The 27059-nt window shown below is 53.2% G+C and overlaps 10 protein-coding genes across 10 annotated transcripts; 3 read left to right on the top strand and 7 right to left on the bottom strand.

Annotated features, from left to right (window-relative positions):
- Positions 1 to 400: 400 nt before the first annotated feature.
- BJX67DRAFT_13303 (Arf family guanine nucleotide exchange factor SYT1) lies at positions 401 to 4880 on the bottom strand. Its single transcript, XM_071024565.1, has 3 exons — positions 4278 to 4880; positions 2961 to 4214; positions 401 to 2897 (listed from the first exon to the last, which is right to left on the bottom strand). Exons 1-3 carry the CDS (start codon positions 4684 to 4686, stop codon positions 451 to 453), a joined length of 4110 nt encoding a protein of 1369 aa, XP_070891566.1. The 5' UTR covers positions 4687 to 4880; the 3' UTR covers positions 401 to 450.
- An 804-nt stretch (positions 4881 to 5684) lies between these two features.
- On the bottom strand, positions 5685 to 6016 carry BJX67DRAFT_339889 (uncharacterized protein). The gene has a single exon (XM_071027714.1). The coding sequence runs from the start codon at positions 5989 to 5991 to the stop codon at positions 5728 to 5730; it is 264 nt and encodes an 87-aa protein (XP_070891565.1). The 5' UTR covers positions 5992 to 6016; the 3' UTR covers positions 5685 to 5727.
- Positions 6017 to 6291: 275 nt separating this feature from the next.
- On the top strand, positions 6292 to 8123 carry BJX67DRAFT_369207 (M14 family metallopeptidase; the record flags this gene model as incomplete). The annotated part of the gene is made up of 2 exons (XM_071030730.1): positions 6292 to 6693; positions 6744 to 8123. 2 exons carry the CDS (start codon positions 6292 to 6294, stop codon positions 8121 to 8123), a joined length of 1782 nt encoding a protein of 593 aa, XP_070891564.1.
- Positions 8124 to 8955: 832 nt separating this feature from the next.
- Positions 8956 to 10809, bottom strand: BJX67DRAFT_339886 (dicarboxylic amino acid permease agtA). The gene is made up of 3 exons (XM_071027713.1): positions 10673 to 10809; positions 10446 to 10613; positions 8956 to 10386 (listed from the first exon to the last, which is right to left on the bottom strand). Exons 2-3 carry the CDS (start codon positions 10574 to 10576, stop codon positions 9072 to 9074), a joined length of 1446 nt encoding a protein of 481 aa, XP_070891563.1. The 5' UTR covers positions 10577 to 10613; positions 10673 to 10809; the 3' UTR covers positions 8956 to 9071.
- Positions 10810 to 11131: 322 nt separating this feature from the next.
- BJX67DRAFT_13162 (uncharacterized protein) lies at positions 11132 to 12468 on the top strand. The gene has a single exon (XM_071024549.1). The coding sequence runs from the start codon at positions 11329 to 11331 to the stop codon at positions 12274 to 12276; it is 948 nt and encodes a 315-aa protein (XP_070891562.1). The 5' UTR covers positions 11132 to 11328; the 3' UTR covers positions 12277 to 12468.
- Positions 12469 to 12661: 193 nt separating this feature from the next.
- Positions 12662 to 17301, bottom strand: BJX67DRAFT_369205 (high-affinity nickel-transport protein-domain-containing protein; the record flags this gene model as incomplete). Its single annotated transcript, XM_071030729.1, has 6 exons — positions 12662 to 14668; positions 15219 to 15742; positions 15803 to 15948; positions 16009 to 16373; positions 16622 to 16818; positions 17274 to 17301. The coding sequence occupies 6 exons, from the start codon at positions 17299 to 17301 to the stop codon at positions 12662 to 12664; spliced, it is 3267 nt and encodes a 1088-aa protein (XP_070891561.1).
- A 272-nt stretch (positions 17302 to 17573) lies between these two features.
- BJX67DRAFT_13281 (uncharacterized protein) lies at positions 17574 to 19082 on the bottom strand. Its single transcript, XM_071024559.1, has 2 exons — positions 18902 to 19082; positions 17574 to 18824 (listed from the first exon to the last, which is right to left on the bottom strand). The coding sequence occupies exon 2, from the start codon at positions 18749 to 18751 to the stop codon at positions 17795 to 17797; it is 957 nt and encodes a 318-aa protein (XP_070891560.1). The 5' UTR covers positions 18752 to 18824; positions 18902 to 19082; the 3' UTR covers positions 17574 to 17794.
- Positions 19083 to 19617: 535 nt separating this feature from the next.
- Positions 19618 to 20852, bottom strand: BJX67DRAFT_339880 (uncharacterized protein). The gene has a single exon (XM_071027712.1). It carries the CDS (start codon positions 20291 to 20293, stop codon positions 19742 to 19744), a length of 552 nt encoding a protein of 183 aa, XP_070891559.1. The 5' UTR covers positions 20294 to 20852; the 3' UTR covers positions 19618 to 19741.
- Positions 20853 to 21128: 276 nt separating this feature from the next.
- Positions 21129 to 22361, top strand: BJX67DRAFT_386891 (uncharacterized protein; the record flags this gene model as incomplete). Its single annotated transcript, XM_071034149.1, has 1 exon — positions 21129 to 22361. The coding sequence occupies one exon, from the start codon at positions 21129 to 21131 to the stop codon at positions 22146 to 22148; it is 1020 nt and encodes a 339-aa protein (XP_070891558.1). The 3' UTR covers positions 22149 to 22361.
- A 40-nt stretch (positions 22362 to 22401) lies between these two features.
- Positions 22402 to 27016, bottom strand: BJX67DRAFT_13139 (aminophospholipid-translocating P4-type ATPase DRS2). Its single transcript, XM_071024548.1, has 3 exons — positions 23860 to 27016; positions 23501 to 23804; positions 22402 to 23453 (listed from the first exon to the last, which is right to left on the bottom strand). The coding sequence occupies exons 1-3, from the start codon at positions 26763 to 26765 to the stop codon at positions 22605 to 22607; spliced, it is 4059 nt and encodes a 1352-aa protein (XP_070891557.1). The 5' UTR covers positions 26766 to 27016; the 3' UTR covers positions 22402 to 22604.
- Between the last annotated feature and the right edge of the window lie 43 nt (positions 27017 to 27059).

Genomic DNA, 27059 nt, shown 5'->3' with positions numbered 1-27059 from the left:
CCAGGAGGCAAAGCAGCATCATAAACATGACAGGTAGGTGGACTTCCCGCCCGCCCTTTCACAACGCCAAACTATCGAGGAGATAAAAATCAAGGTGCAGACCGCATTGTTATTAAACAACTTTTGAATTGCCCACTATATGCTGTGTTTCCATATATGCCATGCCATACCATACCATACCGTCCGGTCCAACCAGGAAGAATAACCATACAGATACTAATCCGAGCCCAAAGAATAATCATCACCCCGAACCCGTGGTTGTGGGCGTTAAAACACAATAGGAAACCAAGGAGGGATAAGTTCGGCCCGTTTGTTAGCGTTAAGTCTATCGTATCGGCTTTAGAAAAATAAGTGAAAGACGCTGAGAAGTAACCAAGAGAAAAGGAAAGACGAAGTGATGGGGTATAAATGTCATGAGGAAGTTATGGTCGGTCGCAGACTAGATCTTTTTCAGGCATTGACGGCCTGCTCGCACGGCATCGCAGATGAACAGGGGTCACCGGCGGTGGTTTCCTTAACCGACTGATCCCCGCGAGGAGCTGTTGACGACGAAACAGGCTCGTCACGGGAGACGGCAATCGAAACAGCACTTTCTGAACACACCGAGCGCGAGTCCAGTTTGTCGTTGGGCGTTTCTTCGGATACTTTGCGTGGGACGTCCATTGACGTTCTCACGCCAGAGTGGATGGACTCTCCACCACTGGCAAGATCCGTATCTGATGCTCGGGGCTCTTCCGAAGGGGTAGGTTTTCGGAGTTTGAGGCGCTCTTCCGGCGGCATATTCTGCCAGTCGGTCCCAAATGTCACAATAGACGCCTTCTTTCCATGCACGGTAAAGCTGCCTCCCTTGCGGGAGAGAACACCCCCTTCGCCTACACCATCTTCAACAGCGGCGGCATTTGAGCCCGAGTCACGCTTCTTACTCCGAGGGTGGTTTCCATGGCGCCCGCCGGACGAATCTCGTAATGTGCGGTGGAAGCTGTGTCGAACTCGGCTCATCCGCTCACCCTGGGATCCATCAAGGACATCCTCCTTCTTCGATTCGGAATCTACACTGTCCACCGCAACTGATCCTTTCCGTGAAGAGGAACTGTTCGTCTCCAGCAAGCCAGCTTCACGCAGGAGACGTTCTTCGCCGTCGTCAAAGCTTCCCGGGAGCGTGAGTTTCGATGTTTTTGAGGCGAGGCTTGAAACGTCCATCTTGCTACCTGAACTGAGAACAGACGCTTCGCGCTCCAGACCATTCGGAGGGTGAGGCGAACCCGATTTTGTCCGCTCCTTGACATCGTTAATCGACGATGGCCGGCCCACCCGGGTGAAGAGATCCGGCGACGTTACTGACGCAGCCAGGCTAGGCCGTCGTACACCACCGTGGCTAGAAGACGGGGAGGAAACCTGCTGCACGGATGGCGGCTTTTCGGCGCCAGGTCCCGGGGATTTGGGGACGGGGGTCCCCGGGTTATCCACGTGGGGTGATGCAGTTGATGTCGAGTCGGCCAATGAAGAGTTCGAGGCCGGTATCTGCAAGCGAAGAGACTGTGGCTCCGGCGAAGCTTTCGCTTGGTCATTCTCCTCACCCAGCTCGCGAACCAACACTTCCCGGTGACATCTGGTGCGCCAAATCTCCTGTCTCACCCACTTCAACTTCGCAGCCATGCGCCCTGCAGCCATGACCAATTGTTCCCGCGCCCGGAAGTGGACCGGGGTCAATATCTGTAGGTGTCTAGCGTTCCGTAGAATATCATCGAGTTGCCTTTGGGCCACGAAGAGAGCTTCGTTCGCCTCTCTGATCTTTTGCTGAATAAGCTTCTTTCGGGCAATCATCAGTTCTTCAGTTGCACCATCACCTGGGGACGTAGGTTCTTTGTCTGCGGAGATCCGCGATACGTCGGACCTGAACGAGGGTCGACGGCTCATGCGATTCCGCTGAGCGTCATACTTGGTAACCGTCATAGCCCCGGCCCCGACTCCAGTTGTGCGAAATGCTGCGGCGTAGTTGAGCTTCGCTAGCCAATCATCCATGTCTGCCTCGGAGTTGGCTAGGAAAACCTCTTCCAAGGAGTTGCGGCGGACGAAGAGGAAAGCATTTTTATGTTTCCTATAGCTAGAATCCAGCAAAGCCACAGCGTGGTCTGTGGACATCATTGCATCAGGGTTGAAGTCGGGTAATGGTGGTTTGAACACCACAGCTCGGCGGCGACCTTCTCTCTGATGGGAATCGCGCTGGGCCATTAGGGACTTCACCCAGTTAGCATCTTTGAAAAAATACAAATGCGACAGGGTCAACAAGGCGCCCCATTCCTGCCATGGCGAGCGTGTCCTTTTCTTTTTTGGATCCTTACGCCACAGCAATCCAACCTTGGCCACCTTGATATCCACTAGTCCAGGGTGCGAATCAGCCGGATTTTCCATGCTAGCCGGCATGAATGCATCGGGGCGAGATCGCGCGGAGATAATCTGCAAGATACCAGACTGGGCGAAAGCCTGGTGTAGGCGGTCGATATCTGGCGGTCCTGTGGTCGGATTACACCCATATGTATCATCCAAGTTCATGACATCCTTGAGACTTGGTCGCAGAGAGTCGAGCTTCCCATCCATAATCAGGGCATATGGATCAACAGGCTCTCTAGTAGCGCGGGGCATGTGCTCAGTGCTGGGAACACGAAACAAGGCTTTTCGAGGCTTCGCCAGGTGACGCGTACTCATATTTGAGTCCTCAATGCGAATAAAAGGTGTATACGATATGTTCTCGTAAAAGCATTCCAGGATGTCTTCTGCTACACCTTCACCGCGGGTGTTCTTCACATAATCTCCTTTCTGCATCTTACGTTTGTTGTTCTTGTTGAAGACATCGGTGTGCAAGATGAGTATCGAGAATGCAATAAAGTATGCTTGCTCTGAATAGGCAGACGTCAGTAGGAGAACACAATAATGTCAAATAATAGGGACAAACAACTCACCTGGAGAGGCAAAGATGCCAGGATTACATTCGTGATACCGGTCTGCAAAGCTCTGGAGAAAGCGGTCTATCTGTTGCGTTTCCTTGGGCAGCTCCACTTCCATCAAAAGCTTTCTGATGGACATATCGACGGGATCTCCAAAGAAAGAAAATCCTCGCATAAACTTCCGCAACGCAGTTTTGTAGAAATCCTCGCCCGACTGGGAAAGAACTCCAGCAATCGTACTTTTAGGGATGTTTTCTTCGAGCCGTGTAAGGTATGTTGCGGGTGTATCACTCTCTTCACGCTCCGGATAAGATTGGACCTTTGTGAGCGGCGTTGACGCGGCCATTGTGCCACCGGGTGACCCGCTATTGCGCGTAGTTGCCGGCTCAGAATTTTGCCTCAGCCGTTGAGAGATACCAAGGATATCGCCAAGGCTCTTGCGTCCGGTGGTCGAGAAGGATGTCCTTTCAGACGATGGCAGAGGTGGAGAAGGTTGGTGATCGTTATCCCGCATGTTTCTCACCGAATCGAGTGTGGAGGATCTTGCCCTGCTTTTCAACAGGCCACGATTGCGACTCTTGTGAATAGAAGGTGTAGAATGAGCCGAGGTCGCAGAATTGGAAGAATCCTTCCGCGAGAGGGGTGGGCGTGAGGCTGATAACCCTCCTGAAGAACGCGAAGGAGAAGGTAGCGGAGAAACGTGATCTTGCCCGTCTGACGCATCGGACCTCCGAGTTGGACCGTCTGGAACAGACCTAGACTGAGTCAGGGCTGAGACCGAACCACCACCCCCAAATTGCGATCCAGTAGGTTTAGGAGGTAGAGGAAAGAGAGGGGCGGGGTTTCGTTTCAGCCGCGGCATGCGAAATCGTCTTTTGCCCGACGCCCCGCCAGGCGAGCTTGTTCGAGAGACTATATTCTCTCCGGTGCTTTGATCGGAGCGTGAAGAGTCGGAGTATCGAAGCTCCACCGTAGAAGAGCGATGGGAGCCGTTCGGTCGATCGCGACCAGCGCTTTGAATCGACGTCGTGGAAAGGCGACTTGGCTCTTCAGTGCTCAGTCTCGATGCCACTGAAGGGGGATCAACACTCTGCGATCCAATCGAATCTGGGGATTCGCGCTTAAGCGTTTCGTTGGAGACGGGATACTGCTCTGGAAGTGCATCCATTGATAACTTTCTGGGATTCGGAAGAATTCTGGGCTTGTTTTTCCGCTTCACCGGTTGGTCTAGTTCATGGCTTGTTGGGGCGGTAGTGATAATGGTGGGAGCTAGAACGAAAGAGTATCATGTTAGCAATCCGAAGAACGGGAGGGGGTGCTAGTATTGCCTACGTGGAGGTATATCAGGGACCGGGGGAGCCACCGTTTCACCCTTGGCGTAGGATTTTGACAATTGAGGATCAGAAGCATGACGAAGCCTCATGAGGCTGAACCGGTTCCGCCGCCAATTCGAATTGTCCCGGCTTGAATGCAGGGCATTGGGAATTATTGACTTGAGCGGCGCATTCACCGCAGGCAAGGCGTTCTTGTTTCCCACGCCCGACTCACCCAGCTCTCCGTCGGGTCCTGCGGCGGTCGGTGATCGAGGAGAGGCTTCGGAGTTTCTCGGTGCAAGATTCGTTGTTGACTGGGTAATGCGAGGCAGTTGCTCGCTGTGACGAGCTTGTAGCTGTGGCTCGGTCCATTGTCGTTTGGACTCGTTGTCATGGAACGCCCCGAGTCGTAGTCCTTTCCAATGCATGGCTAGGGCAAAAACGCGGCCTTATGCTAGATGTGCCTGCAGCAAGGAACGCCTGTAAGACCCATATGCAACCCTTGCTATCACATCCGTGTATATTCGCCCGCACTGGTCCGGTCGACGGAACTTGTTCGAAAGCGTTGTGGTCGGCGGAATGAATTGAAAAGCCACCATCAATTGAAAGTAATTGTCATGGCGAGCACTCGGTTGTGTCGACAGGGAAGGGGGGGGAAGGCGAGGCCGACGGTCGATAAAGCAGGAATGAAGTTTGTGGAAAAAGGGGGGGAGGGGGTGTGGAAGAGTCGATCAGGAAGAAAACAGTAAATGGTGTGGGATTGAAGTCACTGAACTAGGCAACCACCCAAGGGCCTTTTCACATTTCCTGCCCATAAATGCTTGAAGAGGAAAGGGAGATGGTAAGACGCGCAATCGACTGTGAGAGTGAGGGGATACCGCCTGAAAGGGTCCAAGGTACTTGTCGAACTTGGTTTGGACTCGAGGTCCCGACGACAGTGAACGGTTCTCAAGGTGGAATAAAGATGAATCCAGAACCGATGGCCACAGCAACCAGGGCAAAGGAAGACAAGAAACCGGGGAAAGCGGAGAGAAGGGAGGGAGGAGGGAGGAGGGAGAAGCTGAGATGACGCTGCAGGATGATGATGGACGAGAACGGGCCGATCGAAACAAGGCTGGCCGTCTGGGCAGTGGGCACGTGTGTTCTAGCCACAGCACGACACCATCACAACCACAATTCTTGTCAGGCTCAGTTATTCATTACTATCCTACGGTTCTCGAAGCGAGATCGGTTTCTGATGATTGTCATGGAGGGATGGAGTTTGTACGCCGATGATGAAAAGGTTGCGTTTGTAGTGGAACTGTGACCAGCTATGGGTTCCAGGTTGTTTCTATTTTCACCCTTGATAACTTGAAGGAATGATTTTGGATCCGATTGGTTACCGCACAAGTACCCCAAAAGACAGGGTTCGCTTGTATTGGGGTGGGAGCATAATAGAGTGGACAAGAGCCGAAGAGCGTCGTGATAGACTATCGATTGCCCTGTCCTGCATTGAAGCTCGAAGTATGCTGCAGAGATGTCAGGCATCCCGAAGCCAGCAAGAAGGGTCGGACTCCGGATCGAGAGGAGAAGTCAATTCGCGAAGCACCGTTGAACACTTGGGTCCAGACCGCGACACGACTGGAGCATGCTTGAAGCCAAAAAGAAATCGTCCCAACTGGAAAAGACCCAGGGATGTGGGCCGCTAAACCTAATTGGGATCTGCCTCGATTGCACCTGAGCATCGTCAACATCGAACGAGAGTACGTTGTCTTTCGAGATATCGAAGATGAAGCGGCCAGCGGTAATGGGATAAGATAAGTACCAGGATATCAGTGTCAGGAGTTTCTTTCCTTTCTGGCCGTGTTGCTGTAGGTGTCCTTATCTGCGCTGCCTCAGGCCCCTGCACCGCCACACGGCTTGCTCTGAACCCAGCCCAGAGGCTCCGCAATCTATCATCGCCTGTCGTCACCTCGTCGCTCTTTTTACTTCCCACGATCGGGAAAGGCGCCTTGAGACCCAGATGAAATGCTTTATTGAGGGCTTCTTTTAAGATGCACTCGCTCCTTCCGCTTTTTCACGTCCTCCTGTTGGCCGCGTTGGCGACAAGGGCCGTCTCAGTTCCCGCAGGCTCCAGCATCACTCCTCCACCTCCCATCGAACCCGTCTCCCTCCTCTCCTCACATTCCAATCCGCAACGGCCGTGGACTCGCTTCCGAGACTGGATTATTGAGTCAATATGGGGCATTCCCAAATCCCACACCATTCGTCCTCCATCCTACGATCATTCTGCCCCTCCTCGAGGCTTCGCCCGATACGGTAGTGACGTCGTTCTACGTTTCAAGGTGCAAGATATCAAGGATGCAGAGGCTCTGGTAGAGGCGACCGATATTCTTTTTCTAGATGTTTGGGCATCTACTCCCGAGTTTGTGGACATCCGGCTCGCGAAGGAAGTTGTACGTCATCCTTTGGCTGTTCTCTGAGTAACCTGTGCTAACCGTACAAGATTCCCTCTTTGCTCGGATTATTGCCGGACTCCCTCCAAACCGCCTACACTCCCGTCATTGATAATCTTCCGGAGATGATATATGCCACCTACCCGGGGCGGCTCGTTGGAATTGACGGAAACCCTCTTTCCAGCACGTCTGCTCGCGAGTCGGTCAACCTCTTCTTCCGCGACTACCAACCGCTATCGGTCATTTTGCCTTGGATGCAGCTGATGGCATCGATGTTCTCCTCACATGCTCGGTTAATCAACGTTGGAGTTTCCTACGAAGGCCGCGAGATTCCTGCTCTACGATTGGGAACCAGCTCTGACTCAGAAACGTCGGCCGCACCTCGCCCGGTGATCTTGGTAGTCGGCGGTAGCCATGCCAGGGAATGGATCAGTACCTCTACAGTTACCTACATTGCATACAATTTGATGACCAAGTACGGAAGGTCGGAAGCAGTTACCCGTCTACTTCGGGACTATGACTGGGTTTTGGTCCCTACGGTCAACCCAGACGGATACGCCTACACATGGGAGACTGACCGCCTCTGGCGCAAGAACCGACAACCCACCAGTTTCCGATTCTGTCCGGGGCTTGACCTAGATCGGTCCTGGTCCTTCGAATGGGACGGCAACCAGACGCAAACAAACCCATGTTCCGAGAATTACGCAGGCGAAGAGCCCTTCGAGGGCTTTGAGGCCCGCGAACTAAGCCAGTGGGCTCTAAACGAGACTCAAAACAACAACGCACAAATAATTGGCTTCATGGACTTCCACTCTTACTCCCAGCAAATCCTCTACCCATTCTCGTACTCCTGCTCTTCCGTCCCTCCCACCCTCGAAAGTCTCGAAGAGCTCGGGCTCGGGCTAGCCAAGGTAATCCGCCTAACGACACACGAAATTTATGACGTCACATCCGCGTGTGAGGGAATTGTCACACCAGCCGATGAATCCTCAAAACGCTTCTTCCCAATCGGCGGTAGCTCCGGCGGCAGCGCGCTAGACTGGTTCTATCACCATCTGCGCGCACGGTACGCGTACCAGATTAAGCTCCGCGATCGCGGGAGTTACGGGTTCCTTCTCCCCTCGGAGTATATAGTTCCAACGGGGAAGGAGGCATTCAATGCTGTGCTGAAGCTCGGCCAGTTTCTGATGGGGGACGACGCCGTCCGGGAGATTGACTGGGATGCAGAACTCCAAGTCCTCCAGCCGGACGATTCACCAATCCCAGTCCCCAACGCCCAAACATCCACCGACACAACCGACGAGGGGGGTGTAGAAGAAGAAGGCGAAGACGACGACGAAGAAATTGACGACGAATCCGAAGGATACGATACGTGGGAACGAATACGCTGGGAGGAGCAGCATCCGCTTGGATTCCGTCGGCGTAGATAGGTATTTTTTTTATGAGCAAATAGGATTAATGCGAGCACCTTCTTGTGACCGGACATAACGTTGCAGTCTAAGACTACCAGTACAGGGCGAGCCAGGCCACGCCTGCAAAGTGATTTCCTCACCTATCGGAGGTGATCACGGCCCTCTAGGCCCTATCTCTCAACCCACCCGCCGCTCATCAGACAGATAGATAATCACGAGGGCATGGCCGAAAACAGGCCAATACCTTAGCAGCGCAGCGCAGTTCCTGTATGTACATGTAATGTACCTGCTCTATCTCTACAGGTATTCCGACCCAGTCCGGTCCGGCCCCTAAGGCCGCCTGTGCCGTCTATCGGATCGCCCGGGCTAGGGGTTGGGGGTGGGGAGTTCGGAGGCCGGGGGGACGTCACGACAAGCTTTCTAGCCTCCAGTGAAGTTAATCTCGAGTCTTGGAGTCCGACTCGTTGCTGCAGCAGATCGGATCAGATCATCTAAGGAAGGGTAGGGTCTGTCTAACGGTATACGGGGACACGGTAACGGTATACGGTAAAGGGGACCTCGGGAGTGGAGTGGAGTGGAGTGGATTTGGAGACGATCGAAGATACTGCGTCGGGGAAGTGAGGGGACGGGCAGCACGGGGCCAGAACGTAACCTCCGCAGCGAAATTGTAGACTCGGTTTTGAGAAGGGGGGAATGATATTGCTCTGCGATGACGGGGCCGGCAGCGCCGCCGGATGAGCTGGATCTTCGTTCAGGTTCCTGCCTCAGGACATGCGTTCCTTGCAGGCTAGTCTCGGGGCGGCCAGGAGAGCCACAAACCGTAACTACTACGTTTTCATGCTCCAGATGATTGAACTATTAAGAAATCTACATTGAATGCTTGATTAAGGCTATTGAATGCAGGGTTCCCAAAATTGGACTAAGATACACTCTAATCATAGCCGTAACCAAAACACACCACCAGCGCTAGAACAGCCAAGAGATAAAGGTCCTGTAAAACCAGTTGGCTTGATTTTGAGATTTGCCCTGGGCAGCCCTCTTCGCCTCCTTGTAGGCCAGGTAAGCCGCTTCCTCCCGGTCAATCTTATCCTTACCCGTGTAGAGATCTGCCTCGTGTGGCAGAACACGCTTGCACTTGGTAGCAAACTTGTACCCGAAGATAAGGATAAGGTAGAGCGGGATACCCAGGTACGAAGTAATGAAAGTCTTGTGGTCGAATTTACCTCCGGTAAAGACGTCGAAACTCTTGGTGAAGGCGACAACAATGCACCAGAAAAGGGCAAAGTAGGAGCCGTAGACACCAAAGGGGGCTGTGTAGGCGAGCTCGCTCTTGGGGATTTGCTGGGCCTCGCGCGCTTTCACGAAGCAGATGTGTGTCACCAGGAGGGAGATCCAACTGAGGAGGCCGAAGATGGTGGTGAGTTGGACAAAGTAGGAGAAGACGGTCTTGGAGCCGCTCGCACAAGCCATGTATGCGATGCAGGCGATGGAAGCACAGAGGATGAGGGCGACGTAGGGGACACCGCGGCGGTCCGTGGTAGTCAGGATCTTGGGGGCTTTTCCTTCCTTGGCGAGACCATAAATGGTTCGGGTGGCAATGTAGAGATCGGAGTTGGCGGCGGAGAAGACGAAAAGGAGGATGCAGGCGTTTAGGATGTGGGGTAGAACGGGGATACCCGCGAGGGAGATGGCAAGGACAAAGGGCGAGGCAGCGGAGGAGGTGTCCTGACTGTTTGCGTCCTCGAGATCCTGGGAGTTGTAGGGGACCAGAGTGCCTACCAGCAGGACACTGAGCACGTAGAAGACGAGGATACGGTAGAACGTCAGCTTAATGGCGCGCGGGATCGTCCTGCGGGGATTCTGGGCCTCGCCGACGGTCACACCAACTAGCTCGGTGCCAAGATAGGCAAAGGTTGCAGAGACCAAGGTCGCCCAGAAAGCATAGAAGCGGCCGGCACTGCTGTCTTCGATGTACCAGTTGAACGCGCCGGGATCTTTCCAGTAGCGGAAGCCTTTGCGGTCCCCATCAGGACCGCCTCCAAGCATCAGAATGAAGGAGAGCAGGATCAGGCCGAGAATGACAACCACCTTGAAGGAGGAAAGCCAGAACTCGAATTCACCAAAGAACCCCACACCGAAGTAGTTGATGCAGATAATCAGGACGAGGAATACTGTGATCCACACACCCGGATTGACTCTGTCGCCGGAAATCCAGTATTGTATGACCAACGAACCAGCTGTTAATTGATTCGGCGTGACAATGATATACTTGAACCAGTAACTGTTCGGAGCATTTGGTCAGTCAACAATATCACGCGATATGCTGCGTCCACGACGTACGTATAACCCAGTGCAAAACCCAGAGCAGGATCGCAGAAGCGAACAGCGTAACCAGTGAAACCAGAAGAACGGGGTAACCAAGTGGCCATCTCTCCGAGACCACACATGACGAGATAGACGATAAAACCCATGAAGGCGTAAGAGATTAGGATCGAGCCAGGACCAGCCCTAGAGGTGTACGATGAGCATGCCAGGATTTGGCGCAAGATGGAAGTGATGCTGCTTACTTCTCCAGCGCGGATCCGGTTCCAATGATCAGGCCAGTTCCAATTGCACCACCGATGGCTAAGTCCGACGCGTTAGTTCGGCCTGTTGCGAAATGCGCCAAAGCAGTATCTCACCAATCATGGTAATGTGACGCGCTTTAAGAGCACGATGAAGCTCATTCACCTCGGGCTCCTCCACGACGCCCTTTTCTGCGGTGGCCGCATCGTAGGTGGGCTGATTTGGAGCGACGGAGATGCCGTCGTCCTTGTTTTCGTACCCCATGTCTCCTCCAGGAATCTGAGTCGAGATGACGAAGCAAAGGAGGGAAGGATGAGAAAGCGACGACAAGAGTGGGAAAGAGACAGGGGAGGAGAGCGTGAAGAAGAGGAGGAGGAGAACGGTTCAAATACGGGAAACCGCGTGCCCGCCGAGGCTTTGGCTGAAAAGTGAAGGCTGATTATGCTCCTTCTGGGTTTCTCCGCACAAGACGAATCGTTTTTATTGCCCGATGGCTGCAAAGGGTCGCATCATCGCCGCTCATCTCGGCCAAGAGCTTCGATAAGCTTGGCGGTCCCATGGCGTTGCCCCGCGAGATAACACGAGACGAGGCGGACGACAAGGCGAAGGCTTGACAGGACAAGGCTGCGAGGGAGCTTCTTGTCGCAGCGCTTTCTCAATGGTATTTCAACATCGACATGGCACCTGCACGAGATCTGCGCTCTTTGCCAGCAGTGTGACGGCCGACTGTTCGTTTTTCCAACCCCGTTTTGAGCAACACCTCCTGACGTTGCATTGGCTCTATCTCTGGGGATGCAGAAGCGCCATCTTCTTCACCATGTCTCCACCTGGTCAAGGCTTGGCGTTGACGGCTGCTCCCCTGGCACTCAAAAATACGAGTGATAGGCAGAGCCTGCCTCCCTTCCCCGTGTCCAAAATTATCCCGCCTCGTGGTCTTATCACGACAATGTCAAGGTGTTGTTTGTCCAATCGATGGCATCCGTCCCGTTGTGGAAGGGATCGGCCTTGCCACGCTGTGCCAGCCACGAAGCTACCCGGACCAAGGGAGGGGGGGGTATCTCCCAGTTGGAAGTTGCCATCTCCAGCAATGTTCTGGAAGTCTGAGAGGTCTTCCCCCAGCCAATCTGCTGCAACCGCGTTAGGTAACAAGCTCCGAACCTTATCTCTCCCCTTCTTGTCTCGGGACTGTTCCAAGGTTCCCATCCCCCAGAAGCACGGCGGTTTTCGATTTCGTCCTTCGCTGTCATGCAACTCGAACCCAGGGCACAGGGCACGAGGCAGACCCGACTTCAGTCCAGAGGACGGACAGAGGAATGCCTCGCGTGCCTCGGGCGTTGAGTCTGCCTGCCAGGCTGTCCCCAAGATGATGAGGTCCTGCGAGGCGATCCATCCCCAATCCCGAAGATCCCCAACCATCGGCTGCCCACGGAGCAAATGTCCTCCTCGTCCCTGGCTGCCGTCTGAGAGAAACTCCTTGGCAGTATTGAAGCTACATCAGAGCCATGGATGGTTGTCTTCCTCTTCGACAGACAAGAACACTGTTCACGACCCGCAACATGATAATTCCAGTGCCCAGCTCAAACTGCAGCTCTCCCCCACCTCGTGATCTGCCTTGACTGGCTCGAAAATCCCGCACCCGGATTCCAGACCGCGTGGTCCATGATTGGAATCCGCTCCTTGCGGCAACTTTCCTTGGGTCCCAAGGTCGGGAACCCACAGTCAGCGACCTTGGCGGGGAAAGTACTTGACCTTTGGATGCACCCTGTTGCACAGTCCGATGGACGCGTGAGATTTCCTCGATCGCAGCCTGAATATCATGGCGGTGACTGCACACATATGTTGCCATTGGCTTCAAGTGCAAACGACCGTTTTTGTTCCCAGAGTATGGAGTTGGTAAGTGGTATGCTGCTCTGCTCGACAGTCTTAGACAGATTTATAGATCAAAGGATATCAGAGAGAACACAAGAATGATAAACCCAAAAAGACCACAGTCAACGCGTACACCTCTCCTCTGGCGGCCTCCACCCAACCCCCAACCCCTCCATAACCATCTTCTCGCGCTCCTCCCATGTCTCCCCGCCACGCTCGAGATCAATAATCTTCCCCCCCGACGTGCGCTCCCTCACCCCGCTCGAATCGAACTTCCATCCGCGCGACTTCTTCGCGTACCGCCGGAGATCGCGCTCAAAGGTTGTGTCGCCCGTCCAGCCGAGCACGGCGCAGCCGATTGTTCGCCAGGGGGAGATGATGATGTCAACGCGGCGGTGGAGGTTGGGGTTTTTGTTCTTCCCTTTTTGCTTCTCTGCCTTGTCCGTAGTACCTTCTTGAGAAGAGAAGTTCAGATCCTGCCAGACGACGAGAGCTTTATCGAGAGTGTCAAAGCGGCTCTTGTCTGTTGTTTCGCCGCGGTAGGGGAGCGGTTGCTGGTTGCGGTGTGAGGTTGTTAGGTGCAGGGCTAGGGTATGAGTAATCCAGCCCTCAGACTCGAGGGACGCGACGACGTCAACGGCGAGGTTATGCGTCACTGACTCGTCGCGGTGTGTGAGGATGAGGTCGACGTCGTGGGAGACGAGCTTACCGCGGCGGTAGCTCCCCACGACGATACATTCGACGCCGCGCCCGTCGTATTTCGCCGACTGACGGACACTGTTCGCGTGCTTGCGGATAATCTGCGCGATGGACTCGACCTCGGAGCGCGAGATCTCGACGAGGAACTCGTCGTAGTATTTCACGCCAATCTGCTGTACGCGCGAGAGGCTGTTCCAGCCGTGTTCGACGATGTCGTCGAGGTCGCGCCACTGGCGGGCGTAGTAGAAGTCGCGGGCCGTTTTGGGTCCGACGCCCCATATATTGTAGAAAAGATGGAGGGTGATGAGGTCGGGATCTTTGTCTAGGGCTTCGGCGGCCGTAAGAGTGCCGCTCTCTGTAGATCTGAATTCGGCGAGGAGGTTGGCGATCTTGTGGTCGCAGCCTGGGAGGTCAAGGACCTGGGACGGATGGCGGAGCTCGTAGGGGTAGGATGCTATCGAGGCGATGGCGGTGCTGTATGCTCTGACACCGATCTCGTCGAGGTTGAGCTCGCGGATGGTCCGGATTTTGACGAGTTGCTGAATGAATTTCTCATTGGGCGAATTGTAGAATGAAGATCGCATGCACGCATACAACACCTTGTCACGCACCCAGTCCGGCGCTGCGGGTAACTCCTCCGCTTCCTCATTTTCAGACGTCGTCTGGCGGTACAGCTTTGGAGGTTTCTGACCAGAAGATACACCGTCGTGATGTCTATGCCTCGAGGGAGGAGGGAACGGCGCTTTGAACGCTGCGTCCTGTTTCGCCCTGTCAAGTATAGCCTGCGAATTCGCCGTATCCGCTTCCCTCTTCGTCACCGGCCGCTCAATCTTCCGCGCGCAATACACCACAAACGGTTCAAGTGGTAGAATCTCTTGGACCTCGACACACCGAGCTAGCCACTCCAGCTTGGCAACCCTAATCACACCCTCCTCCGCACCTTCACGGTGCAAAGATACCACAGATGAAGTCGAAGACAACATCTGCGGACGCTTCAAACGCGCAACATACCCCGGACGGCCTCGAACCCCGTCCTCCTCACTCTCATCCTCAGTACCAAGGTATATCTCCTCCGTCCCAACCCCGCCCCCGTCAACCCCTTCAACGCGCCTTCGTTTCACCGGCGGTTCCGGGAAAGACGGCTTATCGAGATCCACCTCATCAGTCCACAGCCCTCGCGATCTGAGTTCCAGCGCCGCGCGCTTTTTCTGTCCAATCTTCCCAAGGAACAACGCAGCCTCGGTGACATCATAGGTTAATCGCGCGCCGTGCTTAACGAGCGTCTCTTCTGCCCGGTCGAGCGCTTCGAGGCTAAGGTGCGTTGGGAGAATAAATATAGGCGGACATGACGAGAGGGTGAATCCTTCGGAGTCCGCGAGGGTGGGCGAGCTGGCTGTTGTATCAGACATTGTCAAGGCGGGGTTCCATTGCTGTAGTGTTGTGTATTGAAGGTAAACATCATATATAGCTAGAAATATGTGGCATCAAATCAGACCATCGAGTTAATATTCGATATAGCGCACATGGCCCAGACGGCTTGTATATAGAGATATAGCGACTTGAGATCGTGGTTGGGATGTAGACGTCATGATAGGTGTTTTCGTCAGTCTCTGCAGGAAACGCGGGGTATTCTGCGGTGCTGGCGGTTATCGAAGTTGCATTTTGGTAGCTGAGTAGCACACAGGCGGTATAAAGCGCCTACTCCGGAAACCAGGACCGGTGCGAGTACATTTGACAGGTGTGGAAAGGTTGAAGTGAGCTTCAAGGGTGATTAGATGAATGACGTGGGGGTGGGTCGCGTTTGATCATTGCTGCCTGAGGCATATGTTTTTACCCTCCAGGTCCGCGGGAAGGTTGACATCGTATCTCTTTTGAATGGCTACCTCGGAGCTCAGCTGACAGTACAAATCATCGTCTATCGAATCCCAAGATATATTAGCTCGTAACCCCCTTAGGAACCTGCATCGCCCCGTAACTGACAGTGGGTGCGCTCCTTCCCTCATTCAAGGGAGTATCGGCTCTAGGCACAGGACTCCCAGGTTCATCGCGGTATCCTTCCTCATCAGTCCCAGAAACAAAAGTCTTGCCATGTCGTCTGGCAATCCATCTCCTCCACGGCTTATAGATAAACACGCTCAGAGTTCCGAAAACGAGGAATGCGCCGCAAATTCCACCACCAATAACGTCGTAGTAATCACCAGCTGTTTGGACGCCGTCCCAGAATCGACCGGTTGGTTCGGCAACATTCAATATAAGCGTTAGAAGTTGTATGATGCCGATGACAATTGCGACAATCACGGTTAACGTTGTGAGTACAATGGAGTAGTAAAGGAAGGCGACAGGATCGCGGTGGTTCTGGGAGGGCGCGATGGGTTCATTTGAGTCCATGAGGGGAGCTTCGGAGGATGTGCTAGAACGTTTCGGAGGCAGGAAGTTGGCTGCTGGCTGGATGTATAGAGCAAGCATCAGGGCTCCGTCTGTTGTGTCGAGAAGGCACATTCCGGCTGGGGAGCGTTAATCAATTTATGTCCTAAACAAATATAGTCAAGTTGGCTTATACGCACCCGTGAACAGAATTGGGAAGATGAGGATGACCCAAAACGAAGTTCCCTTCGCAGCCTCAATAGACGAGATCCCAAGAAGAGCAATCTCGGAGGACGTGTCGAATCCAAGTCCAAACAGTACTCCGAGCGGGTACATCTTCCAGGGCCTGCTTAAGTTAACCCAACGCCACCTATCCAACGGTGTGGCTCAAAGGCCTAGCACATACCGATCAATCAATTTGAACATCTTCTTCAACACAGAGAACAAAATTCCCCCGCCTTCAATCTTCCACGCCTCATCCTCCTGTCCCTCAGGCAGGTCCAGGACCTTTTGTAGCTGCTTGTAGAGCTTATATAGAATGTAGGCATTCATAATACCCAGCAAAATCAGGAAGGCAGCGCTAACAGACGTGCCAATAATTCCTCCCACCGTGCTGAACCTGTCAAAACGTGAGGACACGGCGGCTGCAGTGGCCGCAACCACGATAGACGTGATGATGACGATGGTGGAGTGCCCCAAGGAAAAGAATGTTCCTACAGTTACGGGCTTCTGGCCTGTGGTTAGGAGTCGCCTAGTCATTAGGTCAATGGCCTATATAGTGTTAGGGATTACTCTCTAACATCAACGGGCGTACATACTGAGATATGATCCGCGTCAAAGGCATGTCTTAGACCGAGGGTGTATGAGAGGACAGCATTTGAAACGAGCGAACTATATACTATACGGTTAGCGCTCCATCAGCGTCGTAGAAATATAGTCCCGACACTCACGGATGATATCTCTAGTGATAGAAGTCAGCCTCGATTTCCTCTCTTCCAAATCCCTATGACTTAACATACCAAGACAATCGCAACAGCAACCCAAACGATAACATTAACCAGCGCAACAAGCAAAATAACTCCAATCGAGCGGATAGGAATCTTCCGGATCCCAGGAAGCCGACCGTGAGAGCGCTCCGCATGTCGGATGAGAGATTTGGCGCTCCATTTCTTGTCGTCTGTTTCGTCGTGCTGCGATTCGACGACGGCGGGGATGTCTGTGGATGGGGGGGACTGGGCGGCGGAATCTCGCATTCTGGGTTCGCAACGGTTCTCCAAGTACCAATTTATCTATATCAGCCTTCTATTTTCTGCTAGAATATTATGCCGATATAAATGAAGATTTTTCTTTCCCATGGGAGGGGTATTTTCGGGACGGAACAACCCGGCCGCTTCCAAAGTTGCTCGTTTAGTGCTTCTGTTGGAGGTGGAGGGGGTTCTGATAACAGGGCGATAAGGCTGCATGCGTTGCCAATTCCTGCGCATAATCCAGTGGAAGTACAAGTTGTCAACCAACTTGGGGGAATTCTGTGCCCACCGGCTTCTTTCTGGGTCAAAAAACTTATTTGCTTTCTGAATTCTTTTTCTCGAAGAAACTGAGCAGTTTTCTCAGGGGATATTTTCACAAATGATATATTCAGTGGAGCAAGTAGACCCCACCACGTGATTTCACCAAGCGGAGGACGCCGATTTATGGACATTTTGGTGGTGGGGTTTGTTTTATCTCCGCGAAAGCAATAAATTTCTTGCATGCTTTGATTTGATTCGGAAATGGGTTAGGATCGACAAGTTGGGTAGGTGTGCGTTGTTCGGAAACAGTGGGAGGGAGTTTCGGAGAGATATTTATTTTGACTATGTACAGCGTACCTATGTATACAGAGAGTCGTCACATCATAACGTCATGCAATCCTCACGCAGGGACTTGAGTCCTGCAGAGCCGATCAGAGTTGGTCTCACCGACGCTCGCGCAGGATAATCTTGTGGGCGTGTATACCTCCTTTCAGGATGGAGGTGGAAGGGAGTAGGAGCGCTAATACTCTTACTTCCAGCCCTAGGGGGAAGTGATCTCTTTTATGCCCGCGGAGGGGCGCACCACGGGAAGAGAACCCGCGTATTCGCGGCTTCTGCTCGATCAATATGATCGAAACGTATTGTTTCGGGTGAACGCCCGACTGCGTCAGTTCATCCAACCATTCACGCCGCGGCAAGGACAGTCGGCGAAGGCGTCCATTTCGTAACAGTCGGCTGGGGCTTGCGGTATCCCGGCCCAAAGAGCAGATTCCACTCGTTCCGGGTGATCGGGGTGACATCCGATGCGGAGAGGGGAGTCTTGGGCCCGCGCTTCGTGGGAACGGTGCCTGAGCGGGGCGTCGTAGAGGCTTTCCGGACGCGGATCGTGCGCACGGCGGGGGACTTCTTCTCGATCACGACGGGTTTCGGTGGAGGCGGGAGGACGATGCCCTCCTGGTTGTATTGCTTCTTGTAGGCGTCTGCGATTTGGGAGAGGAGGTCGTCGCGGACGTCGAGTTGTTCGTAGACGCGGTGGAAGAAGGCCTTGCTGAAGGGGCGGCCTTGGAAGTCTTGGATTGTGCGGTGAAGGAGGCGCACGCAGGAGGAGATGTATGATTCACGGATGGGGGTGGTCTTGTGTGAGAGGATGCAGAGTCTGCGCTTGAATGTGTAGATTCGGTCAACGTTGAGCAAGGTAAGGCCCTCGCGGCTGAAGACGACCTCGTTCTGGAGGATGGAGCGCTCGATGAGGTACTCGTTTGCGTGGCGCTCGTGCTGGCTCCGGGTGAGGGCGTCGGTCCAGCTTTGGCCGAGGGAAAATTTGAGGGCTGCCTTTGCCACGGTGCGAGAGAGGATGCGGTAGGCTGAGGGTTCGAGGGCTGCAGATGGGATGACGATGAGGTCGGATGGCTGGCCAGTAGGATATGGCTTTCCGCGGCCGACGAGCAGGGTGACGTGCATCATCTTCTGCTGCAGCTTGGAGGAGATGTAGTCCAGCGCTGGGATGATGGAGGGAGTCAGGGTCTCCGAGTCGAAGTTGAAGTCGGCAGAGAGAGGAGACGAGATCATGTCGGAGGTGACGCTCCTTGGGGAGCTTGGGATGTACACGCCGGTTGGGCGAGGCAGACGAATGACAACCATGATGGTTGGTACAGATCAGTGATGATGGCTGGAGGGAGGGTGGTCTGGCCACGAGAGCTGAGTTGTACAGCAGCTTGGGAACGAGGAGGCAGCAGACACCAGGATCAATAAATAAACCACCATCGGTCAGGGGAAAGAGGGGAAAACAACCTTGTCAAAGAGCCAACACACGCCTATTTTGAGAGTTCTAATGATAGCAAATTGTCCAACAAAGGATTTGACCCGACCGAGTGGAAGCCAACCAGGACTCAGCATTGCCAGTTTTTAAGCGCCTGTTGGTGTGCGGTGCAGCTCAAGGCACATTTCCTGCAGCCACAGCACACTGTGCGAGCACTTCATCTCGCTAAGCCAGATGATTGGAGAGATTGGAGGACAGAAAGCACAAATTATCCCACGAAGAGTAAATTGACAGGGGCATCGTTCTAAAAAAAAGCTGAATGTCGAGAAGATCACCCTTGAAGCTGTCCTACCCTGCTGCTAATTAATGGTCTTTTCCCCACACAGAGGAATTGCGAGAGTGTTGGTTCTGCATTGTTTGCCAGAACTTATGTGCTGCAGGCCTTCGCCTGCTTGATTATCACGCAGATGGCTGCAGGACGATTGGATTCCTGCAGATACTCTCGCAGTCTCTGGCCTCTGAGAGGACTCAGAGGAGGTCCGTGTTGGATGGAAAGACATTGTTGTCGTGACAATCAACGTCAGTCGAACAACTCAACCTTGCTTCGGGGCATGGGCTCCAATTTCTCGCCAAACACGCGACTTTCCTTCTTGTTTACATCTTCTCGAGCGGGGTAAGCCTCTGCGTTGGTGCCGTCAGACTCCTGCGTTTGGCTGTGCTGACTCTTGGCCTGGCGCTTACTTTGTGGGAGATGTGCGAGCCAACACTTGGTAAAATCACTGGACACGAGCCGACGAATGCAAAGTCTCGGTTCCTCGTCACCCCTTCGTCCTGCGCGTCCACTCGTCCAGCTCTTCGGCTTCTCGCGGAGTTCAGTGCGTGGAGAGAACGATGGGCTCTTCCCCTCTCACCCTCCTCCATCGATTCGTCGACTCAATCAGCTCCTTGCACCCCTCCACAACCCACATCCACTTTCGTAGGAAACCCGGTGTTGCTTCCCAGCTTTCTGCCCGCTCTGGCTCGCCCCATATGATCAGCCCGTTGCGATTCGAAGTGACCTCGTCATCGGCCGCCTGCAGAACCACAGTGCTTTGAGGTACCTCATTGGGCACCTGCGAAGCTGGGCTGCTAAAGAATCTCCTTGTGTCGACAAGGTCACCGACAAGGTCAGCAATGAACTCAGAGTGACTGAAGCTATTTTCCCATTGGATGAGGTTCTCGCGCATCCTCGGAAATGGGAGTATGTTAATCCATGTCGCATGGATGAGGCTCATTTGTGGTTGTGTCGGGGCAAGGGTAGGGGGAAGTCGGCCTTGATAGACCCGTGAAATGAGAGAGGACCCGTAGAACAATGCCTCTGGGAACAGTGTTACAGGAACTAGGTTGTGACCAGGCATATAGCTTGACGTAGAGCGCCACAACATCAGTTTATTCTGACGCAGCCCGCGCGAGACGTTGAAATGGATGAGATTGAGCAGATGGTCAGCTGGGAAGGGGAAGAAGTCGGGATGCTCTGTTGAGTGAATGGTAGCTGTGGTAGTGCCGGATACTGATCCATCATGAACAGGCAATCCATCTTCGAAACGTGTCGCGTTCAAGCCCTCTGCGAGCTCCGAGTCGTCGAGCCGCCAGCGGTCTACTTTATATGGGCGCTGCCAGGTCCGGCTATTCTCATTGCTCGTCCGTCGGAGACGCAGTCCTGCTCATTCCATGAGAAATCTGCATGCGATATTGACATGTTGCATTACTGACGTCTTGCTCGTTGGTTCACTCTGTTCTGGATCCGCCTTCGCTGCTTCCTTTCGGCGCTAAGGTTGTCCAGATCCACTGTTGAAGCCATAGGTGGCATCTGAGATGCGAATTATTGAGCTCGTACAGACTTTGCGAAGAGATACCCCGTGTGTTGAGGGGCGGCTGTACCGAATGAAGCAAAAACGGTCATCCAGGTGGCCTAAATACTTCTCCCCCTCACCCAATGGCCCGCACCTTCCGGCTGACGGGGGCCTGAGTCGTTTCGACCAGACCGAAGCGGGCAAAATTGTCATCAACGAAGGCTTGGAACCACCATTTTACCCAGTGTTGGTGTGCTTAGCCTAACCGAATCCGGTAAACTTGTCATCTACTGGAGGACCCCGATCTATACAGAACAGTGCAAGAAGGAGACGAGGAGAAGATATAAGAGGAGAGGGTTTCAAGTGAGGAAGTCCCAAAGAAGAACTTCGAATCACTTAGCATTTCTCTTCCAAATCATTCTCGACAATGTCTCGATACGCCGAAGCCCACTCTAACCGCCAGGGTCCAGGCGACCAACGTCCAACAGCCCTCCAGATCGTTCAGGACAATTTGATGGAAGGGAAGCTCACTGGAAAGGTTGTCGTTATAACTGGCGTGTCATCCGGTCTCGGCATTGAAGTTGCCCGTGCCCTGGTAAAAACAGGAGCAACCCTATATCTGACGGCACGCGACATCTCAAAAGCCGAAGCCGCACTCGGCAGCTTATTGGAGCGAGACCAAGTGCACCTCGTACGAATGGAACAAACCTCCCTCTCTAGCGTGAGGGAGGCCGCCGAGATAATCCTCGCAAAGACATCCGCCGCAAATACAGGCGTGAATATCCTCATCTGCAATGCCGCTGTCATGTGTCTTCCAGCTCATGAACTTACCTCCGAGGGATACGAGGTCCATTTCGTGACGAATCACCTCTCCCACTTCTTGCTTTTCAATCTCCTCAAGCACGCAATGTTGGCGGCCGCCGCTCGTTCCGATGATTTCCAGTCCCGCGTGGTCATGGTCTCCTCCTCAAGCCACAGAGCCAGCGGAATCAACCCGTCCGATAACTACCACTTTGAAAAAGGCGGGTATCAACCTCCGCTTGCATACGCCCAGTCCAAAACAGCGAATATCTATATGGCAAATCAGATTGAGCGGGAGTACGGAGCGCAAGGACTCCACGGCCTGAGTCTCCATCCGGGACTCATTGAAACCGGCCTCTCACGATTTATACCACAAGAGTATATCGATGCACTGCGTGCGGATGAGAATGTTGTAAGAGAAGCGAAGAGTCCTGAGCAAGGGGCTGCTACGATCATATACGCTGCTGTCGACAAGGAGTGGGAGGGAAGGGGCGGTAGGTACCTGGTTGACTGTAGCGAGGCCGTGCGTGGTGCGGACGATGGCGATGTCATGAGCTTGACGTACACCAGCCATACATATCTTGCGGCGGATGAGAGAAGGTTGTGGGGGGACTCCCTGGAGATGGTGGGCTTGGCTGACCACTAACCTAAGTCCCGCCTTGCTGCTGTAACTATTTGGAGCCGTCATAGTCAGGCAAATCAACACTCTACCTCGGTATTCTATCAAGAGGCTGAATTCAGTAAGTACGAGCGGGCTGGCCGGGGACCTGTGGACCTGGGCTGCTCTTTCCTAATCAGGTCATCATACCACTATCTGGGGAAGGTGCGATGGTGATGGGGGGTATGAGGCGCTGCAGAGCGGAAGGCGGAAAGCAACGCTATAAAGCCTAGCATATAGGGATAATAGTATACGATGCCCGAAAGAGCCCAGCAGCGTCGCTGTCAAGACGCATTTGAAGTACGAATGAAGTGCAGGAGGTCATGAGTTATAACTTCATTAGATACATTCCCGGAGAGAACCCCAAATGCCTCAGTATAGAGTAAAGAAGTACAATTGCGAAGAACACAGAAAAAGGGTACAAGGGGCAAATAACGGCAATTATTAAACCAAATTCCGCGAACTGGTCATTTCTCCATATCTTCCTCTTGCCCTCGTGGTATCGTAAGCGTTGACGACCCTCATTTGCCCGCCCTCGTCGGCTTGACTGAACGCGTACCCGCGCTGCTTGCGCATCCGCTGCACTTGTCGCACCTTCCGGATCGCCTTTTGGAATTGTTCCATGCGCGGACGGTAGTCTTGCACATTATACTTCTGGATTTCCTGCACGTGGTGGTAGTGCTGCGGATAATACATGCGTTTAGCGTACTTCCAGGTATAATCGCGGAGGAGGCAGATGCAGGGGAGGACGATGGCCATTAGGTAGAAAATCGGAGATTTGAAGAGACGCGGGATGGTTCCATAATATTCTTGCGAGAAACCGATAGCTGGGGCGGCATAGCCGTATGCCGGAAGGAAGCCGAGCCAGATGATCATTGAACCAGGAATGGCAATGAAGGTGTATTTGGTCCAGATGTTGGTGATCAGCGCGGCCTTGCCAAGAACCGTAGCCAGGACGGCGGTGTATAACGCAGAACCCCAGACCCAATGGCCGGCGGTCTTGCCGTCGCCTTGGGGGTGGTCGTAGAGGAAGATCAGTTGGGAGACGATGTAGAGCAGGAGGGAGTGATAGAAGCCATTGGCAATCCACGACCAGAAGCTATGGCGCCTGAAGAACATCCCCTTCTGACCGAGTTGATAAAGCTGGGGATATCTGTCCAAAAGCCGGGCAGAGATGAACTGATCACATATACCCATCGCGAATGGAGGTAGAACCGTGAAGAAAACGTTGTAGAATGAAAGTGTCCAAGATTCGTAAATGACTTCGCCGGAAAATGCATTTTGGAAAGAGTACTAGTGATGTTAGTTGAGAAGAGGAACAGGTGAGGAGAGATCCATACCCAGAATTGTGTCATGTAAAGAGCGATATTCTTGTAGAACGAGTACAAAATGACTCGACTGATCCGATGATAACTCCACGCACCATGAACAAGGAGCAGCTTGCGAAGGTAACGGAACTGGGCGATCGAAACATCTGCAGATCTTGCGGCTTGCAAACCTTCCACACCACTGATACCGACCCCAACATGAGCTGCTTGGATCATAGAGACGTCGTTCGCACCATCACCAATAGCCAGAAGCAAGGATTTTAGATGACGTTTCACAAGCTTGACCACGAGAGCCTTCTGGAGAGGTGAGACACGGCTGTAGACATTAGCTCCCAGGCCAAGACATGTAAAGGTAAATGTAGAACACGTACCAGCAAACGACTGCCTTACACAGGACTGCGAGGTCCAGGAACAACTTTTCCATATCTTTCTCAAGAGCGAAAGTCAGGGACCGGCCATCAATGACCAGGGCCATCTGTTCAGGTTCAGTCTGACTTTGAACAGCCTGGAGTTTTTTGGTCAAGTTGTCTCTGGTGGCATGAGCATTTTCTTCATTAACAATGAGTAGAGTCATGTCTTCAGAAATCAGTTTGCATGACATCCCAATGTTGATCGCGGTTTCCTGCCTGTCGCCAGTCAGGACCCAAACTTTAATGCCTGCAGTCTGCAACGTGTGGATGGTGTCCGGAACACCATCCTGCAATCGATCCTCAATGGCCGTAGCGCCGAGGAGATAAAAGTCCTTCTCAATAAGTTCGGCAGCCTTATCCAGCTCTTCCGCACGATTACCGCTAACTGTGGTGGCCGCTTTGTCGAAAATTTGATACCACTGCTGGAATTCATCTTCGGAAACTTCGCGCATAGCCAGGCAAAGGGTGCGAAGACCATCTGACGCATATTCCTCAAGGTGTTGCAGTGTCGCCTCAACAATGGGGTTGTCCGGGTGGAGACGTTCAAGAATGACAGTGTCCGCACCTTTAACGTAGATGCGAATTTTCCCGTCAGGGCACCGAAAGATCGTGGACATTCGCTTCCTCGAAGAGTTGAATTCACAGACCGCCAATAGCTCGTACTCATAGTCTCGTCCTTCAACCGATACAATAACAGACCGAGGCTTTCTGTTGGTAAACCGATACCCCATAGAGGCGGCACCTTCGACAAGAGCCCCTTCGTCAGGAGAAGCTGCTTGATACTTGATTTTGTCCGGATCTGCGCCAGATCGTTCGGGGATAACAGTGTGGCACGTGGCAAGAAGCGTGAGGAAGTGGTGGATTGCATTTTTGCTAGGATGGGAAGTTAGGTTTTCGTTGAGCTTTTTGAAATCGTGGACTCCAACTTCCATCCCGTCTTCAACCGTCGCCCGTCGATCTTCGGGAACATCTTCTCCGTATTGAATGCCAGAGATCGTGCATTGCTTGAACTCCATCATGTTGCAAGTCAGGGTGCCGGTCTTGTCGGAGAAAATGTACTCAATCTGGCCGAGCTCTTCAACTAATGAGGATGTTCTGCAGGTGGCTGGAGTATCCGTAACGTCGTAGTATATGTCTAGATCGGAATTTATCAAAAACGCCTGCGCGTATTTGACGATTTCGATTGTAACAAAGAGAGAAATCGGGACAAGATTCGAATAGAGGACCCAGTAGGTGAAAATATCCATGATAAACTGCTTCCCGGGGTTTGTATCGCCATAGTCCAGGTAACTAACTTTATCCTTTTCGGTCTGCCGAATAATTAAGTCGCCGACAGAGCTGACGACACTGAGGGCGATAAGGATACTGACCAACATCAAAATTTGAATGTTGACCATGCGCTCCACTGCTGTGCGCTTGATAGGAGTTGCTGTGGCATTTCGCATCAATTTGGTTTCGTGTCCAGTAAAGACGACGATACCGTGGATCCATGGGGTGTTGCGAAGCGTAGCCCCTCGAAGCAGAAGCTGATCCGGTGCCAGCGGCAGCTCCTTCTCTCCGCCACCGGCATGCATCGTAAGAGTTGCCTCGTATGTGTATAGGCTGCTGTTCGGCTGTTCGGAACGTACCCTTCCACTGAGTCTGCTGAGGTCAGCTGGGCTGACAAGATGCGATGTTTCAGGAATGCCTTGTTTGATTTTCAGGTTCGTTTCGCCGTCCAGGTTTGCCGTTTCAATATAACACAGGCCCTCCGGCTCCGAGGAGGCAAGGAGGACCAGATCTGCCGGGAAGGGTTGTTCGGATTCAACGCGGACAATATCTCCCACAGCTACATCGACCCATTTAGTTTCATGAAACGCAGATCCTTTCAGGACCTGCGTCTTGGAGTAATTCAGCGACTTATCGGATGTTCTCCGTTTATAGTCCTCAACCAATTCCTTGATAGCCGAGACCATCAACACAATCATCAACGGCCCAATCGTAGTATACCGGTTCGTCGGTGACACATTAGGGATCTGCTGCAACACAGCAGTAAATAAGAAAAACAAGTTGGCGTATTTCGAGAACTGTTCGTACAGGAATTTCGGGAGGAAGGTAACAATGTTGTACTTTGCCGTTGACACATGGTTGTCGACAAACTTGTGCGTAGCATTGGCCGGGGGATTGTTCAGCATGATAATACGAGGTCCAAGGGTAGACGGGTCGACCTTGCTGCGACCGAATCCAAATTTGAAGGACGGTTTTCTCGACTTCTTCGGGGGCGCAGCGCCGTCCTCCGAATGAGTACTATCGACTCGTGCGGCTCGAGCCCCTGTTTCGGTCAGGGGAAGGTCCATCTCGGAATACTCGGGCTGCATCCCCAACATATGCTTTGCCTTGCCCATAAAACCGCCTCCTAAGCTGAGTATACTGTTTCTCTCCTTCGCGTTCCGCATGCGAGAGTCAGATTCCATTGGATCCTGCCCCGTCATATCATAATACCCATGCGTCGCCCGTTCATCTTCGTACTCGTCGATCGAATAACGCTGGTAATTGTTCAGTCCGGAAGTCTGCGAGTAAGTGCGGGATACATCGTGTCCGGAGTAAGGATCGTTCATGTATACCCCGGCGCCCAACGGGGGAGGCGCCGAGCCTGTCGCATGGGCACCGTAAGGAGGTTGCCCCCGCCCACCAACAAAATTATCATAAGAGACTGAGGGGCGAGGTTGGAGTTGATCGGAGTCGTCAATATTGTACTGTCGCAAAAGCCGCTCGTCGTTAACGGGAGGAGGTTGCCCTGTGCTGTAAACGGGACCCGAATCTTCCAGCAGCAGGTCATCATCCCGGCCAGCGGCGGGATGACGACCTGGCGCCCTACCGCTGGCCATGATGATCGCGGAGGGCAGACACCGTCAGTGTGAGGGTGTGCCCCAGGGGGAGCATCGATTTCGAGGTGATTCTCTGCTTTGATTGGAACGGCGGCTGGCTCGGGGAAAGGAGAATAAGGCCCACGAGGAGTATGCAAGGAACCGATAGCTGGAATACGGCGAGGATGATGAGAAAGAAATGTAAAACTCAGAAAAAGAAGTGGGAGAAAGGGAATGCTGGTGAGAAAATCTCGCGATTACCTGACGGTGAGAATTGAGGAGGCGAGTTTCTTTGGGATGCGCTAAGCGGAGGTT

This window comes from Aspergillus lucknowensis (assembly GCF_044049455.1).
Source record: "Aspergillus lucknowensis strain CBS 449.75 chromosome Unknown BJX67scaffold_1, whole genome shotgun sequence".
Classification (NCBI taxonomy): Eukaryota; Fungi; Ascomycota; class Eurotiomycetes; order Eurotiales; family Aspergillaceae; genus Aspergillus; species Aspergillus lucknowensis.
This window is presented reverse-complemented; position numbering and strand designations above follow the sequence as displayed.

What these genes read in the sequence shown, in the direction of transcription:
- BJX67DRAFT_13303 (XM_071024565.1), bottom strand. Translation starts at nt 4,686, where the DNA reads ATGCATTGGAAAGGACTACGACTCGGGGCGTTCCATGACAACGAGTCC. An exon ending in GGTCCCTGATATACCTCCAC is followed by an intron (nt 4,215 to 4,277) that starts GTAGGCAATACT and finishes CTTTCGTTCTAG; the next exon opens with CTCCCACCATTATCACTACC. An exon ending in TGGCATCTTTGCCTCTCCAG is followed by an intron (nt 2,898 to 2,960) that starts GTGAGTTGTTTG and finishes CTGCCTATTCAG; the next exon opens with AGCAAGCATACTTTATTGCA.
- BJX67DRAFT_339889 (XM_071027714.1), bottom strand. Translation starts at nt 5,991, where the DNA reads ATGTTGACGATGCTCAGGTGCAATCGAGGCAGATCCCAATTAGGTTTA.
- BJX67DRAFT_339886 (XM_071027713.1), bottom strand. Translation starts at nt 10,576, where the DNA reads ATGGGTTTTATCGTCTATCTCGTCATGTGTGGTCTCGGAGAGATGGCC. An exon ending in GGTTTTGCACTGGGTTATAC is followed by an intron (nt 10,387 to 10,445) that starts GTACGTCGTGGA and finishes TGCTCCGAACAG; the next exon opens with TTACTGGTTCAAGTATATCA.
- BJX67DRAFT_13162 (XM_071024549.1), top strand. Translation starts at nt 11,329, where the DNA reads ATGGTATTTCAACATCGACATGGCACCTGCACGAGATCTGCGCTCTTT.
- BJX67DRAFT_339880 (XM_071027712.1), bottom strand. Translation starts at nt 20,293, where the DNA reads ATGTTGTGGCGCTCTACGTCAAGCTATATGCCTGGTCACAACCTAGTT.
- BJX67DRAFT_13139 (XM_071024548.1), bottom strand. Translation starts at nt 26,765, where the DNA reads ATGGCCAGCGGTAGGGCGCCAGGTCGTCATCCCGCCGCTGGCCGGGAT. An exon ending in TGTAAGGCAGTCGTTTGCTG is followed by an intron (nt 23,805 to 23,859) that starts GTACGTGTTCTA and finishes TAATGTCTACAG; the next exon opens with CCGTGTCTCACCTCTCCAGA. An exon ending in TTTACATGACACAATTCTGG is followed by an intron (nt 23,454 to 23,500) that starts GTATGGATCTCT and finishes TAACATCACTAG; the next exon opens with TACTCTTTCCAAAATGCATT.
- BJX67DRAFT_13281 (XM_071024559.1), bottom strand. Translation starts at nt 18,751, where the DNA reads ATGGTTGTCATTCGTCTGCCTCGCCCAACCGGCGTGTACATCCCAAGC.